Source organism: Lineus longissimus, chromosome 2, assembly GCF_910592395.1.
Source record: "Lineus longissimus chromosome 2, tnLinLong1.2, whole genome shotgun sequence".
Lineage (NCBI taxonomy): Eukaryota > Metazoa > Nemertea > Pilidiophora > Heteronemertea > Lineidae > Lineus > Lineus longissimus.
In genome coordinates, this window is record NC_088309.1 from 24,527,545 (window position 1) to 24,542,210 (window position 14,666).

At 42.1% G+C, this 14,666-nt stretch overlaps 3 protein-coding genes across 11 annotated transcripts; 1 reads left to right on the forward strand and 2 right to left on the reverse strand.

The window, feature by feature from the left end:
- Nucleotides 1–1,168: 1,168 nt before the first annotated feature.
- Nucleotides 1,169–5,415, reverse strand: LOC135483826 (uncharacterized). Its single transcript, XM_064764875.1, has 2 exons — nucleotides 5,184–5,415; nucleotides 1,169–3,588 (listed from the first exon to the last, which is right to left on the reverse strand). Exon 2 carries the CDS (start codon nucleotides 2,928–2,930, stop codon nucleotides 1,368–1,370), a length of 1,563 nt encoding a protein of 520 aa, XP_064620945.1. The 5' UTR covers nucleotides 2,931–3,588; nucleotides 5,184–5,415; the 3' UTR covers nucleotides 1,169–1,367.
- A 749-nt stretch (nucleotides 5,416–6,164) lies between these two features.
- Nucleotides 6,165–12,621, reverse strand: LOC135483171 (phosphoethanolamine N-methyltransferase-like). Of its 4 annotated transcripts, none has more exons than XM_064763803.1 (8): nucleotides 12,528–12,621; nucleotides 9,519–9,610; nucleotides 9,153–9,190; nucleotides 8,801–8,913; nucleotides 8,411–8,607; nucleotides 7,924–8,032; nucleotides 7,506–7,647; nucleotides 6,165–7,015 (listed from the first exon to the last, which is right to left on the reverse strand). In XM_064763803.1, exons 2-8 carry the CDS (start codon nucleotides 9,556–9,558, stop codon nucleotides 6,818–6,820), a joined length of 837 nt encoding a protein of 278 aa, XP_064619873.1. In that variant the 5' UTR covers nucleotides 9,559–9,610; nucleotides 12,528–12,621; the 3' UTR covers nucleotides 6,165–6,817. The 4 variants fall into 4 exon arrangements, with proteins under 4 accessions (XP_064619873.1, XP_064619876.1, XP_064619875.1 ...); XM_064763806.1 differs by lacking the exon at nucleotides 12,528–12,621 and adding an exon at nucleotides 11,459–11,477; XM_064763805.1 differs by lacking the exon at nucleotides 12,528–12,621 and adding an exon at nucleotides 10,252–10,434 and having other exon boundaries at nucleotides 9,519–9,607.
- LOC135483170 (UDP-glucuronosyltransferase 1A9-like) lies at nucleotides 11,227–14,649 on the forward strand. Of its 6 annotated transcripts, none has more exons than XM_064763799.1 (2): nucleotides 11,227–11,393; nucleotides 13,040–14,649. In XM_064763799.1, the coding sequence occupies exon 2, from the start codon at nucleotides 13,043–13,045 to the stop codon at nucleotides 14,636–14,638; it is 1,596 nt and encodes a 531-aa protein (XP_064619869.1). In that variant the 5' UTR covers nucleotides 11,227–11,393; nucleotides 13,040–13,042; the 3' UTR covers nucleotides 14,639–14,649. The 6 variants fall into 6 exon arrangements, with proteins under 6 accessions (XP_064619869.1, XP_064619866.1, XP_064619868.1 ...); XM_064763796.1 differs by lacking the exon at nucleotides 11,227–11,393 and adding an exon at nucleotides 11,747–11,829; XM_064763798.1 differs by lacking the exon at nucleotides 11,227–11,393 and adding an exon at nucleotides 11,748–11,870.
- The last annotated feature ends 17 nt before the right edge of the window (nucleotides 14,650–14,666 follow it).

Consider the following 14,666-nt stretch of genomic DNA (forward strand, 5'->3'; position numbering starts at 1 on the left):
GTATAATACCAAAGCCAATCAACTATCGTCAGACTTGGTCTACGAAGACAAAGTAACAACTTGCATCTATGGCTTGTTACGAAGATCAGCTCGAAGAGTCACCAAATCAATGTTGTCGTAGTAGAGAAAGGTACTCCCAACTTCACAACTATCATCATCCGGCTTGGTCTTAGAACGACAACGTCACATCCAAAAGCCAGCTATGGCTTGGAAAGATAACCATCTGGTAGAGACAAATCAATGATGTACATGTAGTACCCCGAATAGCTCGTCAACTCTTATTATCAGACTTGGATCTGAGAAAGACAAGCTCTGTCGTGGACTGCTGTAAGAGTCACACGATGTTGTCTGATGGCTAGAGGTACCTAAAACTAATCAATTCTCATCATCAGACATGGTCGGAGAAAGACACGAGTCACAACCTGAACAGCTTATCAAATGCCGTGTTTCGTGTGGGGCGATTCCAGCGCCATCTCCTGTAGAAGCGACGACGTCTGTGAAATATAGTAATCATACTTGGTCTTACATTGTAGAAGACTGCAGTGAGTGTCACATCCTAAATATACGGCGTTGGAAAGATTAACCAGCTAGAAGAGTGATATCATGGTTGCCAAATTGGAAAGATCTTCACCCATCTAATCAACTACCATCAGCGGATCTACCCTAAGAAGGACAAAGTCGCATCCCAAAACTATGCCTTGGATTGTTTAACCAGCAGAAAGAGTCACATCACGATTGTCAAATCGGAGAATGGCGTTAGTGATCTATGGTGGAGGCAAGTTTAGTAGTGTTCGGACGTTACGGACGTGTCCGCATATTTGTACTGAACTCCAGATTGTTTCCCTCGGAGGGTGCGCGACGCTGCCTGCAGCAAGTACCTCGCTCTCGAGTTGCACATGACGCACATGCTTCGGCCTTACTTGACCCGTCAGCTTTAACTAATCAATAAGGAGAAGCTTGGAGGAATCCATGCCTTGCTATTAATGCACCTTGTAAATTTTGTTGGTCGAATAAATATTCATATTCATATTCATATTCATATTGGATACAGTTGCCAATTGAGTGACTTGTCCAGTTGTACATGCATTTACATGTATAATAGGCAGTCATCTTTCTTCAATGTCGACAAAAAGAAGTAATATGCGTATACATACATATATTATATACAAGCTTTCTAATAGAGCACAATGCAACATTGCCTTGGATTTTTGTGGTGCTCCTGCAGGGATAACGAGACGACCCCTTTCCCCCACATTATTCATAGGAAAGACTGGGTCTTGAACACAGAAAAAAACCCATGTCAAACTTGAGGTATAAAAATGTCTTTTCAACTCGAAAATTTGAAATGAAAAATACAATTTTTAGCCTTATCCATCTCTAAGATACCGGAGCCGCTTGATTTTCTTCTGTTTCCTCTTAGTGCTGCTCAAAAGGGGCGGCAAAACCAACCTTGTCCCTTCGGGTAAGCTATGCTGTATCCGTTTTATAGTGTCAGTTGCCGAGATTGTGTCTTCTGGCGTCTTGTGTTTCGGTTCGCGCATAATTTTTATATTTATCACCATTTTGTCTTTAGAAGAATCAAGATCTCTGACGATCTCAATGTTAGACACAGATGCATGACTGCTTGAAAATCTGTCATTTTCTTCAATACTTTCCTGGATATTTTCTAGGATCGATGAGACTCGGTTCTCGTGCGGGGTTGATTGAGGTTCATACGGTGTTTGCTTGCACACAAAAATGCTATTTTCCGGTATTACGTTCAGTTCAGTCGTTCTGACTCCATGGCGTTTTTGACGCCTTTTATTTTTACGAATGTTCATACGGGACAAGTTGTGTTTCCTGGTGTCCCAGTGTTTCTTTAAGTCATCTGGTTTTGGTGAAAGCGGGACAGGATCTGGGTGTTTCTCCATTGTGTCAACCTGCAACCGACGGCCTTCACTATTTCTAAGGGAAGCCGAAGTGAAAAACTGTTCCTCGAGTTTTTCTTGTTTGGTGTGTCTCTGTTGAGTCAGTTTTGCTTCATTTGAATGATCTACACCGATGGATTTTTGACTCTTCCTATTGCTCAAATTTGCCGCATGGCCCCTACTATCTAAAACCCCTTCTTCTTTGACATCCTCTTGCTCTGACGGCACCAGTGCAGTGATTACGCCTTTGAAGCTGGTCTGCCTATGTCGTCTATCCGCATGATGGACCTGACGCACCTTCAAATGTTTTTCAACTGCAGACATAGTAACAACACACTTCTCCTCTTCTGGCTTCTGCAATGTTTCCTCCTCCTCAACTCCTTTTTTCGAATCATCACCGTTTCTAGAATTGTCAGTGTCCACTTTCCTTGATGTATCCTTGTCATACCCGATGTCATCCTTTTGTCCAAGCACATAAGAGGTACCAACCTGCCAATGTTCTGCCTGATTTCCTTCACGCCAAGCCTGTTTACCGCGTTCAAATTCCTCCGGGTGCTTTCTCCCTCGTCCCTTCTTCGGCCGTTTCGGCTGATCTTTGTGACTGGCCATATTGTTTCTAGAACCAATATCCTTATCAATTCCCAATCTGTCCTTATAGAAGCCCATGCATGTATCGTTAGACCTTGAGAAATGCTCACGAAGCCACTGCACCCTCCGATCTCGGTTACTGAGCCGCGGTAAACTACTTGACCGAGTGATATGTTGCGCAGTCACCTGCAAATCATTCCCAAACTTGCCCGTACTTTGCATAGAATGTCTTTCAGAAGTCAACTGCTTTACCTTATCCGTGTAAGCAAGCATGGACTGTTTCAAGCGATTCACTTCCCGTTCTCGCTGGCGATGTCTTCCCTTGTCAGGGTCGTCATGATCACTGATCTTTGGTCGTGGTGCAGCCGTGATGGCGTATCCTTGATGCTCACCATCTCGAAGTGCGGCAACTCGACTTGCTACTGACTGCGCCATTTTAGTTCCGGTTGTCTTGCACTTTAACTGTCTAGGTCGGGGAATGTCAACACTCTCCGCGAATCAAATGAATGCTTTTCAACGGAGTGATTGGTTTCATGATTCTGTTTACTTTCAGCGGTCATTGGCCGTGCGAATAACAACTTCCTTATGTTTGTCCCCGAATTGCAGGTTAGCATCCCGTCTAGAAAAGGTTTATTCCTCAACGAAGATATTCGCCAGTTCGAATTGACATTTGATACGTTTCGTTTTTCGACCAAAACAGCCCGCGGGTCGGCTTTCTTGTACTTGGTAAATCCAGCGACGAATATGAGCTTAGTTGAATCTGCGTTGGCCAGGTTGTTTCAAGTGGAAAATATCCGTAAGGGAAAACGCGAGCTTTTTCCTTGCAGTTCTCACCACGGGGCCTTCTTGTCGTCAAAGCAGGAAAACCCTACTCAAAGCAGTTTTTAAGACGTTGGTCTACTCCTTTAGCTGCTTAACAGCTAGATTAAAGTTCCTGTTACTATAATTGATCGGTATGAAATCCTATATCCTATATCGTTAGTAATCGTCTTAGTTTTTCTTGACCCTGTGTATTGGAACAGTTAAACTTATCCCATCAAATGTTATGGCTGATTCGATCGGGCATTGATGAACTCTCTTAAACTTTGTCAAACTGAAAAAAAAACGATAACAGAATTATTAAGTGTTGCGCAGTTGTAACTAATTTGAACGGAACGAAGATAAGAGTAAGGTTATGCGTATGGTTCTCATCAAAAACTTACGCCAGCCGTGGATGACAAGTGCTGACAGTATGAAGCCCTGCAGTCAGAGGGCTGGCTCAACGGAACGGCTGGTGCCTATTTCGAATGTCGGTATCCTCTATCCTTCGTTTCAAGCGTACAGAAATGGCCCGATCGGAATGGTAACTGTTATGAATATATTGCCAAGATATTCAGTGCAATATACCGTCTTTATCTTAATCCTTTGGCTCTACCACAATTTTCTGCCCTAACATAAAAACGGTTACAAATCTCAATCCAATTAGTAATATTATTGTCAAAGTAATACGCTTATTCGGTCTGAGGTAGGCCTACCTGCGTAACCTCCTAATAACGTTGCGGTAAGCCTTCCAAAACAATATGGCAGCCAGTGTCAATACGTTGGTGTTTTTATTGGTGTATTTTCAAGACCTCAGAGCATACGGGAGCATAGCAATATCAGGTTCCAAAGATACTTCTTGGCGATACATGTTGTTAATTTGGAAAAATAGTTTTGATTCGCGAATTAGAAGTCGCGATGCCAGGCATCCTGGGGCTTGATAGCGGCAACTGCAACACCCCAGTGAGACAGTTGGCGGCGAAAGAACTATGATTTATTGCTGGCATAGGCCCTCCAAGTGGCAACCACACAACAAAAATTCTCAAAGTGTTCAACATGGCGATCAGAACCTTGTGTGAAATAAAATTCGCTCTATTTCACACAAGGTTCAGATCTCCACCGCTTGGCTATGAGACGCGAAGAAAATCTCCACCTCAACAGTAAAGCCTTGGTGGTTCAACGGTTAGAATGCTGGACTTTCGATCTGGTGGTCACGGGTTCGACTCCCCATGAATTCATTACATTTTTCTCTCTTTTTTCTCTTCATTGTGTTGTTTTTTTTATTAATTCTTGTACATATATTATCATCATTATGATTATTGTTAATAATATCATTATTGTTTTCATTATAATCGGTACATGTACTTTTTTCTCGTCTCATTATTAGTTGTTCTATGTCGTATTGAATTTTTGTGATCTTCTTTATAGGAGGAATAAATAAATATATAAATATACATTATGATTTCGAGGCACATGCATGCTTGCACAGTCTTAAAACTAACCCAAAAGGTGTATGTGAGATTTAGGTTTAATAGTACCTCAATGGGTTGGCACGATTACAGATGTAACGGTAAAGGCAGACCAGACTGGAAGTAATTTGTCATTGGTATCTTATTTCTCAGTTGTTAACTTTCATGTTTACACCAATTTTAAGTTCGTAAAGACATATGAATGAATAACAAGAATAAAAACGAAATCCACCTGAACCAAAGTGCTCAAGTAATATGTGAATAGACAGAGGGTCGTATTCATTACGACTGGAGGTATGCGAAGCTATAGGCTCCTGGCGAAGAGCAGAAGGTTTCGACTTCATCAGTTACCACGGTTATGAAACGTTATTTGTCTATCTTTCAATTGCCTTTCTGGAGAGACAGTGAGATTATTTCTTACCTGAAATTTGCACCATGATGGGTTTCATAGGAAAGAAGGACTTCACCTAGCGCCTGAACACCGGCGTTCCTCTGCAGGGACTTGGAAGAAACGGAACGGTAAAAGGCAGTAGCGAACAGTTCGACTTGAACTCCGAATTACTAATCCGTCGCAATTTTAAGTGTTCACCAATATAAATAAAGCACATGTACACCAAACAGGGAAGAAGCCAGAATACGTAGAAAATGATAATGCGAACACGTAGGCCCTTGGCATGCAATTAAGGTTGTTAGCACAATTAAAGGGATATGCCTTTTAGTTCTAGCACACTGGTGGCCTGGTGACGCACCAGAGGCTTTACATGAAGCTAATGATAAAGGTTCATGGTTTAAACTCCCCTGTAGAGCTTTCTTGGGCCATGGATCCATGCACTGATGGTTTAAATTGCCATCCCGCTAGGAGTGCTTACAATGATATCTTAATGATCAAAGCGGCACGCTTGAAAAAACCTCGGGCTTTGACAATCCATATTTTTTCGCTAGAAGGAATTTACTCAATGTGACGCGATAATTTATAATGTGGGACCAACATGACCAAGTATACTATCAATATGCAATTACCGTCTTAACATATCAACGTGGAGACATTGATTGGAGGGGTATCTATACTTCCCGATATCAAATGTCCAAGACACGTAGCGACTAGTATCAATCATACATTGTACTTGCATGACGAGACTTCTCCGCAATGGACTAGATCCAGGCTGTTTTAATACATACACTGCAACTGTGTGTATTATTAGAAGTCTCTCAAAGTTTCGACTGTCGCAAATACGTCAACAAGTCTATTTTGGTATGGTTTTAATCACGCGGGGACAAGGAATTGATACCGAACTTGAGGTGTTGTCTAACCAAATACCACTGTCGACATGTACAGGGGCAGCCGTCTTCTGAAGAAAGAAGCGTATGCATAGGTCCGCAAAGGAAAATAAATTGGAAGTGATTTGGCAATAACATTTTTTTATTTCGTCTCTAAGATAACATACCATTGTCAATTTTCTTTCCTGTTTCGTCTCTAAAGTCATCATACATGCAAAAAGCATAATACAAGAGATTTAGCACATTAACATCAGCCCATGCAGCGTATACTGGTATACATGTATGTACCCGACCGGGGTACTATCTCGCCCAATCTCGAATCATAATCATGTACAAATCATACATGCATTGACACTGTAAAAATCTAGATCTATTGGATCGAAGAAGCATTAACTAGGAAAATCATCACATTCCACGTTTGAGATCATCATTTGTCATTGTCCACACTGTTCTTTTAAGGCACATAGAAATTCGATGAGAGTACTCGTGCAGAGTAACCCGCCAACTGATTATGCACTGATCATGAAAAAGCCACGCTCTGCTATTTACCAACGATATATCATGGTGGATATATACATGTATAGTACGTTCAACAAAACAATCTTCGTCTTAAGCGCTGTTTTCAAAGAATAATACAATTGGAAGATGCCAACGCAATAATGAGGCAATTTTCTTCCATTTCGTGGGGTGGGTAAACACTTATGGAAGGTGCATCAGGCCAGCAAAGTATAATACTTCACCATTAGCTTTTTGGAAATTCTCTTCTGTGACATAGATTCACTCCGCCCTTGTCGCTTCAATCTTCGCACCACCCAAATGTCCACCTTTAAAAAGGTCGACCACATTGTTGTAGAAGTCTTGTTGGTTCATGTAAGTCACCTCTCCGTAGACCCTGGCGTGGCGCGAACTTTCTTCCATATAGGCGTTGGCACGGCCCTGGACAAACTGTAACCAGTCCTCGGTCACGTCCTCATACTGAAAAAGGCTTTGGAAGATTAAAACTCAGTTTTCCCACTTGGTGCAGCCGTTTTGATATTCGTGTGGAGACAACAGGAGATCACGACCATCGTGTAAACAGGCCACCTCACGACTTTCACCAGAAGAAATGCTTGGTGCCTTGAGACAAGTTATTCTCTTGGGTTTTAAGAGGAGAAGCCATTTTGACTTTTCGGAGAAGCACAACTCGGCGTCTGATATGAACGGAAAATATCCCCTGAATCGTACCCGATTGGAATTTTTACGATATGCAACTAATATGACTAAAATGTGTATTTTCGAGCAATACGATATAATTATTTTTTGTGTGCTTGTGCTGATCTCGAGTGCTGATGGAACTAATGGTGAGTTTTCGCAATTCCCCGAAACGCCAAAGCGTGTCATTGTTCGACATCTTGATCAGGAGCTCGAACAATGGGATAGGCGTTCGCGTTGGCGTTTCGGGGTCTTTGCGAAAACTTCCTAATACCTTGATGTTGACAAAGCCGGCAACTTTCAGCGCATCTTCATACTGTTCCTTGGTGGGCAGCTCGCGACAGAACACAGAATGAGCAAGCACATCTTTTTCGTCGTCGGTAAAGGGAAACTTTGCAAAGAAATCCTCTATAAACCTTTGAAAAAAGGGCACATGTCTTAAAAGACTGCTGACGAAAAAAATGCTAGTATTTAACAGAAAATGAAATATCGAAATCAATTCGAAATCAATTCGAAAGAATGAACGCAAAAATAAATATTGTTTTCACTTCCGCGAAGTCACCGGTACAGTATGCTTAAGGTACCTGTGTGATTCATCAAACATGTGCTTACAATCATAAACGTACGAGGTTTTGATGCAATACCATAAGTCCGTAAACTAATATACAATATACAAGATACGTCATACTTACATTTTACCTCCAGACTTTAAATTTTTACGACACACGTCGAATAAAGATGCCTTATCCGGAATGTGAAGAAAGACCAGCCAGCTAACCACGAAATCATACCCCATCTCGTCTGAAGGGACAAAGAAAACTGATACGCAAAGGTTGAGTATTGTGAATTTTTCACTTTAGGCCAAAAAGACCCCGACTGCCGCCTTGTGGCAAACAGCGACACAAAGCTTAGAAATGGAAATACATGTTCATGTTGGCCACGGTCAGCCCAGCTTCAATGGACCACCCTGTTCATCATCAAAATGCAATGTATACACAAACAAACGTTTCTCTGAAAATATATTTCTTTTCAAATTTTACATAAAAATTATGAAATCCCTCAGATCTTCCGGATTCTATATATTCTTTAATGGCCGTTGTCTTTATAGATTTCATATCCACGGCACATATCAACGATTTTTTTATTGGGTATGCTTACTGTACTTCATGCATTACGTACCAGGTAAATCTACCATTATGTCTCCACACTTATGCGTCACTCGGTCAGCAAGCCCACATCGCTTCGTTAGGTCTTCAGCCACTGCATTCAGGTCTTGCTGCAGGTCAAGGGCCATCACCTGGCAGTTTGTTACCTTTGCTAAATACCTTGCTGGGCCTCCAATTCCAGATCCAACATCAAGAACTCGACTTTCCTCCCTGAAAAAAAAGGGTCTAACATACATGAAGTTTAATAAGATAAATGACGCAGAAAAGAAATGACTAGCCTTCATGTCAACGTCATTAGCTGTTTAGTTTGTGAGCAGAGAGGACGAACACTAACACTTGATGTCCTCAGGGTGGGTATATAGAGGGCCTGAACATAATCCTCAGACACACATTCGACACTCACGTTATGCCTAAACTCTTGATGGCCTCATCTATAGCCTCGGTGCCATGGTAGTGATACTGATCGTATTTGGAGACGACGTCAACATCTAGCTTATCACCGGGACCGTATGACAACTGCAAAAGACAAAGGGATTTTATTAATACCACATACTTGCTCCTCATATAAACATTGACCATTCATGTCTTATATGAAGAAGGAGAATAATATTGTGGATGCAATAACGGTGTGGTCGGAAAACTGTCCAAGAACGGGTGTCATAGGACAAAGGATTTTGTAATGCGCTTTCAATGGCCGAGGTATTGAAGGTTTTTGGTTTCTATAGAACCATAAAGGAATAAACCAATTGCCTTACCTCAGCAAGATCTTTGTAAATTCTATGCACATCCTCATCTGAAGAAAGAAACCCAGAAATATCTTTGAACTGTAACTTGTGTTAAGGTAAGGGTTACCGTCGCATTTTTGCCACTTTCACAGACTTTTTTGTCTGTTACCATTGCCGTGAAAATAAAGTTATCGAAATGAATAAAACATTGCCTCACGATTGTGCAGCAGTAAGTGCCGAACGAGATGGCCATGGTCAATCAGTCACACTCGGTGTCCCCAGCCCCATGATTCCCAAACTTTCACTATCTTCCGTGGGTAAAATGACAAATTGCGCGTTCGAATCTATAAAATGAGACCTACATTTGAAGCAAAAAAAGGACATCCAATCACTTACATAATTTCATTTCCTTTATTCCCTTTTTTGTAGAATCCATATTTCCTGTTACTTGCGGAATCAAGTTCTAGACGTACACTTAGCTTGCGCTGCTGAAAACAAGATAATGAGTATATACTTATAAATCGTTATAGGTCACAAGAGATTACGAACTTAAGACCGGTATACAATATATGACGTGTCAGCGATGTCATCGACCGAGAGGTCAGATAATATAAGAAGGTTTTATTCTACCACCAAGAACATTAAACGACTTTTCGAAATAATTTTGTTGCCGATGCAGTCGCAGTTCTTCCATGGGATTGTTCAACTGCCGTCGAAACTGCAGATTCGAGTTTTGTGGTCTACTCGAGCGGTCTTGGCCTAATGCGAAAAAATAGTAGAGTCAATTTGGGCCCGGCTTTGCCCCCCCCCCCACCAAAAAGATACCTGCGGGCGCTACCTTTGACATCATTCTGTACGTAAACCTTTGAAAAAGAGTTTTCAAGAATTTGGACCAGTAGGCCTACATACAGCTAGCAGCAGTCTATGACCGCAATACCACATGGAGCTATAAAGCCACTATAACGATAGACAAGGCCATGTACCTTCCATGCTTTCAGCAATAACCATGAAACGGGCGCCAAAGGTAGACACACAAGATAGAGAAGCATATGCAACCAATGGTAAAAAAGATGCACCGCGAAAGCAGGCTCTTACTGCAATATGTATACAGGCTTGAAGAAGCATTTACCTCAGTTTTTACCATTACATCAAAAACCGTCCTTCTTTTCTGATATCACACACAGTTTCTCTTCAATAAATACAAATTTGACAATCACTGCAATTGCTGAACGTCACGAAATTGTGTCCTATTTATGTCTGTAGAAAGCACAGAGGCCTACAAGTCGGCGTGAGGCCTACGTATGCAATGGAAATAATGAAAATCCATTATATTGCTCATGTGTACCACCTATTGTTTATTGATCCGTGTAATCTAGGTCGTCTGCTATCGGCCTAAGTGCGATAATGCAGCGCCAACTTTGAACGCAGCAAAGACACTTATATACTTCGGGGTAAAGGGTTGAGATAGTAATTTTGAGCCCCTTTAGATCCTTATCTTGAGATCTCACCAATTTTAAGCCCAATGGTGTCGACATGGGTATCAAAATGAAGCTTTTTGCGAGTGCCGCCGGGTGAAACAGTTTTTAACCACCTGAAGTGCCCATGAAGCGCGCAGGAGGAGGTCAATGATACCACTTTTGCCGTCCCTAGGGGTCCCGGCGGGGTCTTTTTGGGGGTCCCATTTCTGAGGTACGTGTCATATGTGAAACTTACCGCGAAAAAAATTGAAATCGGCACTGACCCCGTATTACCCAAAAAACAACTGTTTTTCCCATCGCTCGATCGCTTCTTCACATTTTTTATATTTAACCCATGGCCTTAATTGTTGGGAGGTCAAAAACAACGATATCCCGCGATCTCCTATGAGAGTGTTCAGGCTTCAAGAGGCAGAGATACGTGTATATACTGGAGGATAGGTTTTTATTATCGAATACAGGTTACCTATCTTGGCTATCTATAAAAGACTGCAAACACTGAGAACAATGTAATATATGTCAATTAGCCACAAAGGATATAGGACGTCATATCACATTGTAAGGGGCCGTAAAGTTCCTTGCCCAAACAGGTTAAGTTGACCTTTCCTATATGAATGCGGTTTATGTTCATGTATATACGGACATGACGGCGAGTCACATATATGCAACTGCCCGCGATAGTATAGGCCTGTGTTACGCCACTTACGTGTTCTACACACCATAAGCACCATGTACATATTCTTATGAAACTTTGCATGATTGTAAGTTCATTTGAACGAGCTGTGACTTAGGACCGGTACGTATTCCCTTTGCATTATTTGCTTGATTCTTGCTTCCCAAGAAGACCGCGCGACCACATACCATGAAACGATTCAAGCTGAACAGCCACCTGTCGGCCTAAACAGGAATATTCCAATGTTGTGCACAGTACACTGCGGTCTGCTCTGGTTGAACCTGCATGTAACATTAGCAACATCCTAACGGCCGTTTGAAAGTCAGATTAATACATCGACAACACCGACATGCCCGAGAGCTGCATCATCGATTTGTTTGAAACGGTTTTGAGGACATCTAGGGATCATGTACACAGCTGGTTCAATACACCTGCGTGTTTATTCATGTAACACATGCACGTATTTGAAAGCCGGCCTCCATTAGAGTTACTAGTACAAACCGTGGATACAAATTCATCACTAATGCTTTCTCGTCAGTTTTTTCTCGATCCTTATATGGTAAATGTTGATAACCACTGAAGAGGACGGTAAGAAGCGGGGTTTGTGACAACATTTTTATTACATTATATTCATTGGCCACTTTTCGAAAGCAGAAATGTGAATTGTGAGAAGGTGTCTGTGAGCTCCGTGTCATTTGAGGTTCAATGGGATTTTGCAGTTGCCTTTAAACACTTTGGTATTCAGATCCGTGGTACTGTCAGCTTTATTTAACCATTGTTATCTCAATCTTTCTGAATGGTTTTTAGTTGCTTTTGCGACTGAACTCCTCTACATCAGAACATTCGCATGTAATTTGTGGATAAAGGCTTTCGTTAAATAGAAATAAGATCTCTAAGATACACTGTATAGAGATCAACAGTGTATGACGGTAATACACTGCTAACAATATTGTATGCGAATCAGGATAAGCATGCATCAAATGATTCATTTCATTTTGCTCCTGGGTATTTTGAGCAGGCCGGTGACGTCCATGACGGGGGTTGAAGATAAGCCGCGCTACTAATCCCGATGCGTCGACATAAGCCTAGACAAATTTGTGCCAGTGTGGTATAATTGATAAAGTCCAGGTTCGTTCCTACCAATTTTGGGATTTAAACAGGATTTCCCATCATGAAAATACATACTACATGCTGAATGTAAGTCGTGTAGACTGTTGGAGGAATCGGGAAAATCTTTAAAAATCGTGGATAACTCACTTTCACATACTTCGTACTCCGTTGCCCGTAGCTCTTCGTTAGAAAACCTGCCTGATGAGTACGTGGGCTACTTTTGTTGATAGCGCTCTTCAATTATCATTGTGCGAAGCCCCATTTTAATATTGCAATTCAGTGGTCGTTCAATGCATTTACTTCGCCAACACCTGACGGGGGCCAACCACTAAATAATGCATCCGAACGGCTATTAAAGAGCAGTAATTTACATGACAACATAGAAAACCTGTTCTAGATTTGTTGCGGTTTGTGTCGGAATGTGTGTATCACTACGGAGTCTATCGTTGTCCCCATATCGGAGATAGTGTCGGGAGGCCGTTCTTCCATTTTGATGCGGTAATACAGACATATATAATTACAACTTTTTGAGTGGCTATTTGGGAAGAAGGTTTGGCAGTAGGGCCCATTCGTCTAATCTCAGCCCCCGGTTCAGATGCCCGGAAAACGAATATTTCTATATCGCTGCTTGTTCTAATACTTGTTTTGGTTTGTTTCAGGTGATGGACGGAACAGCTTCTATCATCGCGATAGTGGCTACCATCCTCGCGGCTCTGCACCAGATAGGCGCAAGACGTGTCTTGCTCCTCCCAGGTCCGACAAAGGGGCATATTAGTCGCCTGGCATCTATCGGAGAAGGTTTGGCAAAGCGTGGACACCAAGTAGTCGTAGCCCTACACAAGGATTTCAAATGCCCAGAAAGTGCTCGGAAACTGGGGGTGTCTGTCCTGTATTACGGTCATCATGGTAAAATGAATCACGGTGCTGACAGCAATCACATCTACCATAACCACTTCCTCACAGAAACTCTCCATAACGAATTCCGCCAACTGGAGGGAGCGATTTGGGACAAGGCGTTTGAAGCGTGTACCTCGGTATTAAGTGATTTACCCCTATTCAAGAAATTCAAGGCTCTTAATCTCGATTTTGTCTTAGTAGACGGTCATTTCGCTTACAGGTGTTTGTACATTGTACCTCATAAACTCGGGGTCCCATACGGTAGTTTTACCGAGGCACTGCCCACGGACCTAGTTTCAACCTTAATGACAATTCCGTCCTTTCATCCGCACCAAATGTCCATGGACTGCAGATCGCCTGATATGGACTTTCACGGACGATTCAAAAATAGTGTGGAAATGATCTTGGGCGCGTTGTATATTTATTTCAAGACAGAAGATAATACTTACAGACAGTATTCACAGGACAAACCTTACGTTTCTCTCAGGGAATTGGCTGAAGGGACCCATCTGTGGATTCTCGACCTTGATCCCTTGCTGGACTTCGCATATCCCGCCATGCCTAATGTTGTTTACAGCGGTGGGATTAATTTGAAGGTACAGCCTTTGAGTCTGCCGCCCGATCTGGAAGAGTTTGCTAATAGTGCAGATGATGGTCTTATCGTCGTTACATTTGGAAGTGGACTCCAGAATGTCCCAAACCACCACGCCGACAAAATGGCGCAGGTTTTCGGGAAATTGACGCAAAAGGTTATTTGGCGCAATCAGGGAAAACCGAACGTGAAACTACCAAAAAATGTGAAACTCATGGACATGATTCCTCTTGAAGGTCTATTGCATCACCAAAAAACTAAGCTTTTTATCAGCCACTGTGGTCCCGGAGGCCAAAACCAGGCAATCTTTCATGGTGTTCCGATGCTTGCGTTTCCGGTAACTGGTGAACAGCTATACAACGCAATGCGTTTAGAAATCAAAGGCATCGGTATTAAGTTAGACTTCTTAAACTTCACGACTGGGGAGTTTGAGCGAAGTATTAGAGATATCATTGAGTACAATACGTCCTACTCTACAACTGCCAAATTTTATTCGCAAATGTTAAAAGATAGACCGTATGACGTCCATGATACTGTGATGTATTGGCTCGAACACGTGATGCAGTATGGCGGCGAACACCTGCGCAGTCAGACTGTTCAGCTCACTTGGTACCAGTTATTGCTCTTCGATGTTAGTTCTGTCCTTGCTGTGGCGGTGATTGTTATCTCAATCGCCACGTTTTTCTTGATCAGGATACTTTGTAGGTGTTGTTACCGGATGAAGGCATTGTTAGATCGTTTTGCGGATGAGAAAATAAAGATGGACTAATACATATGTAATCAGACGGGTTTCTTAT

What these genes read in the sequence shown, in the direction of transcription:
- LOC135483826 (XM_064764875.1), bottom strand. Translation starts at nt 2,930, where the DNA reads ATGGCGCAGTCAGTAGCAAGTCGAGTTGCCGCACTTCGAGATGGTGAG.
- LOC135483171 (XM_064763803.1), bottom strand. Translation starts at nt 9,558, where the DNA reads ATGGATTCTACAAAAAAGGGAATAAAGGAAATGAAATTAT. An exon ending in AATAAAGGAAATGAAATTAT is followed by an intron (nt 9,191 to 9,518) that starts GTAAGTGATTGG and finishes TTCTTTCTTCAG; the next exon opens with ATGAGGATGTGCATAGAATT. An exon ending in TTAAAGTCTGGAGGTAAAAT is followed by an intron (nt 7,648 to 7,923) that starts GTAAGTATGACG and finishes CTTTTTTCAAAG; the next exon opens with GTTTATAGAGGATTTCTTTG.
- LOC135483170 (XM_064763796.1), top strand. Translation starts at nt 11,794, where the DNA reads ATGCTTTCTCGTCAGTTTTTTCTCGATCCTTATATG. An exon ending in TTTTTCTCGATCCTTATATG is followed by an intron (nt 11,830 to 13,039) that starts GTAAATGTTGAT and finishes GGTTTGTTTCAG; the next exon opens with GTGATGGACGGAACAGCTTC.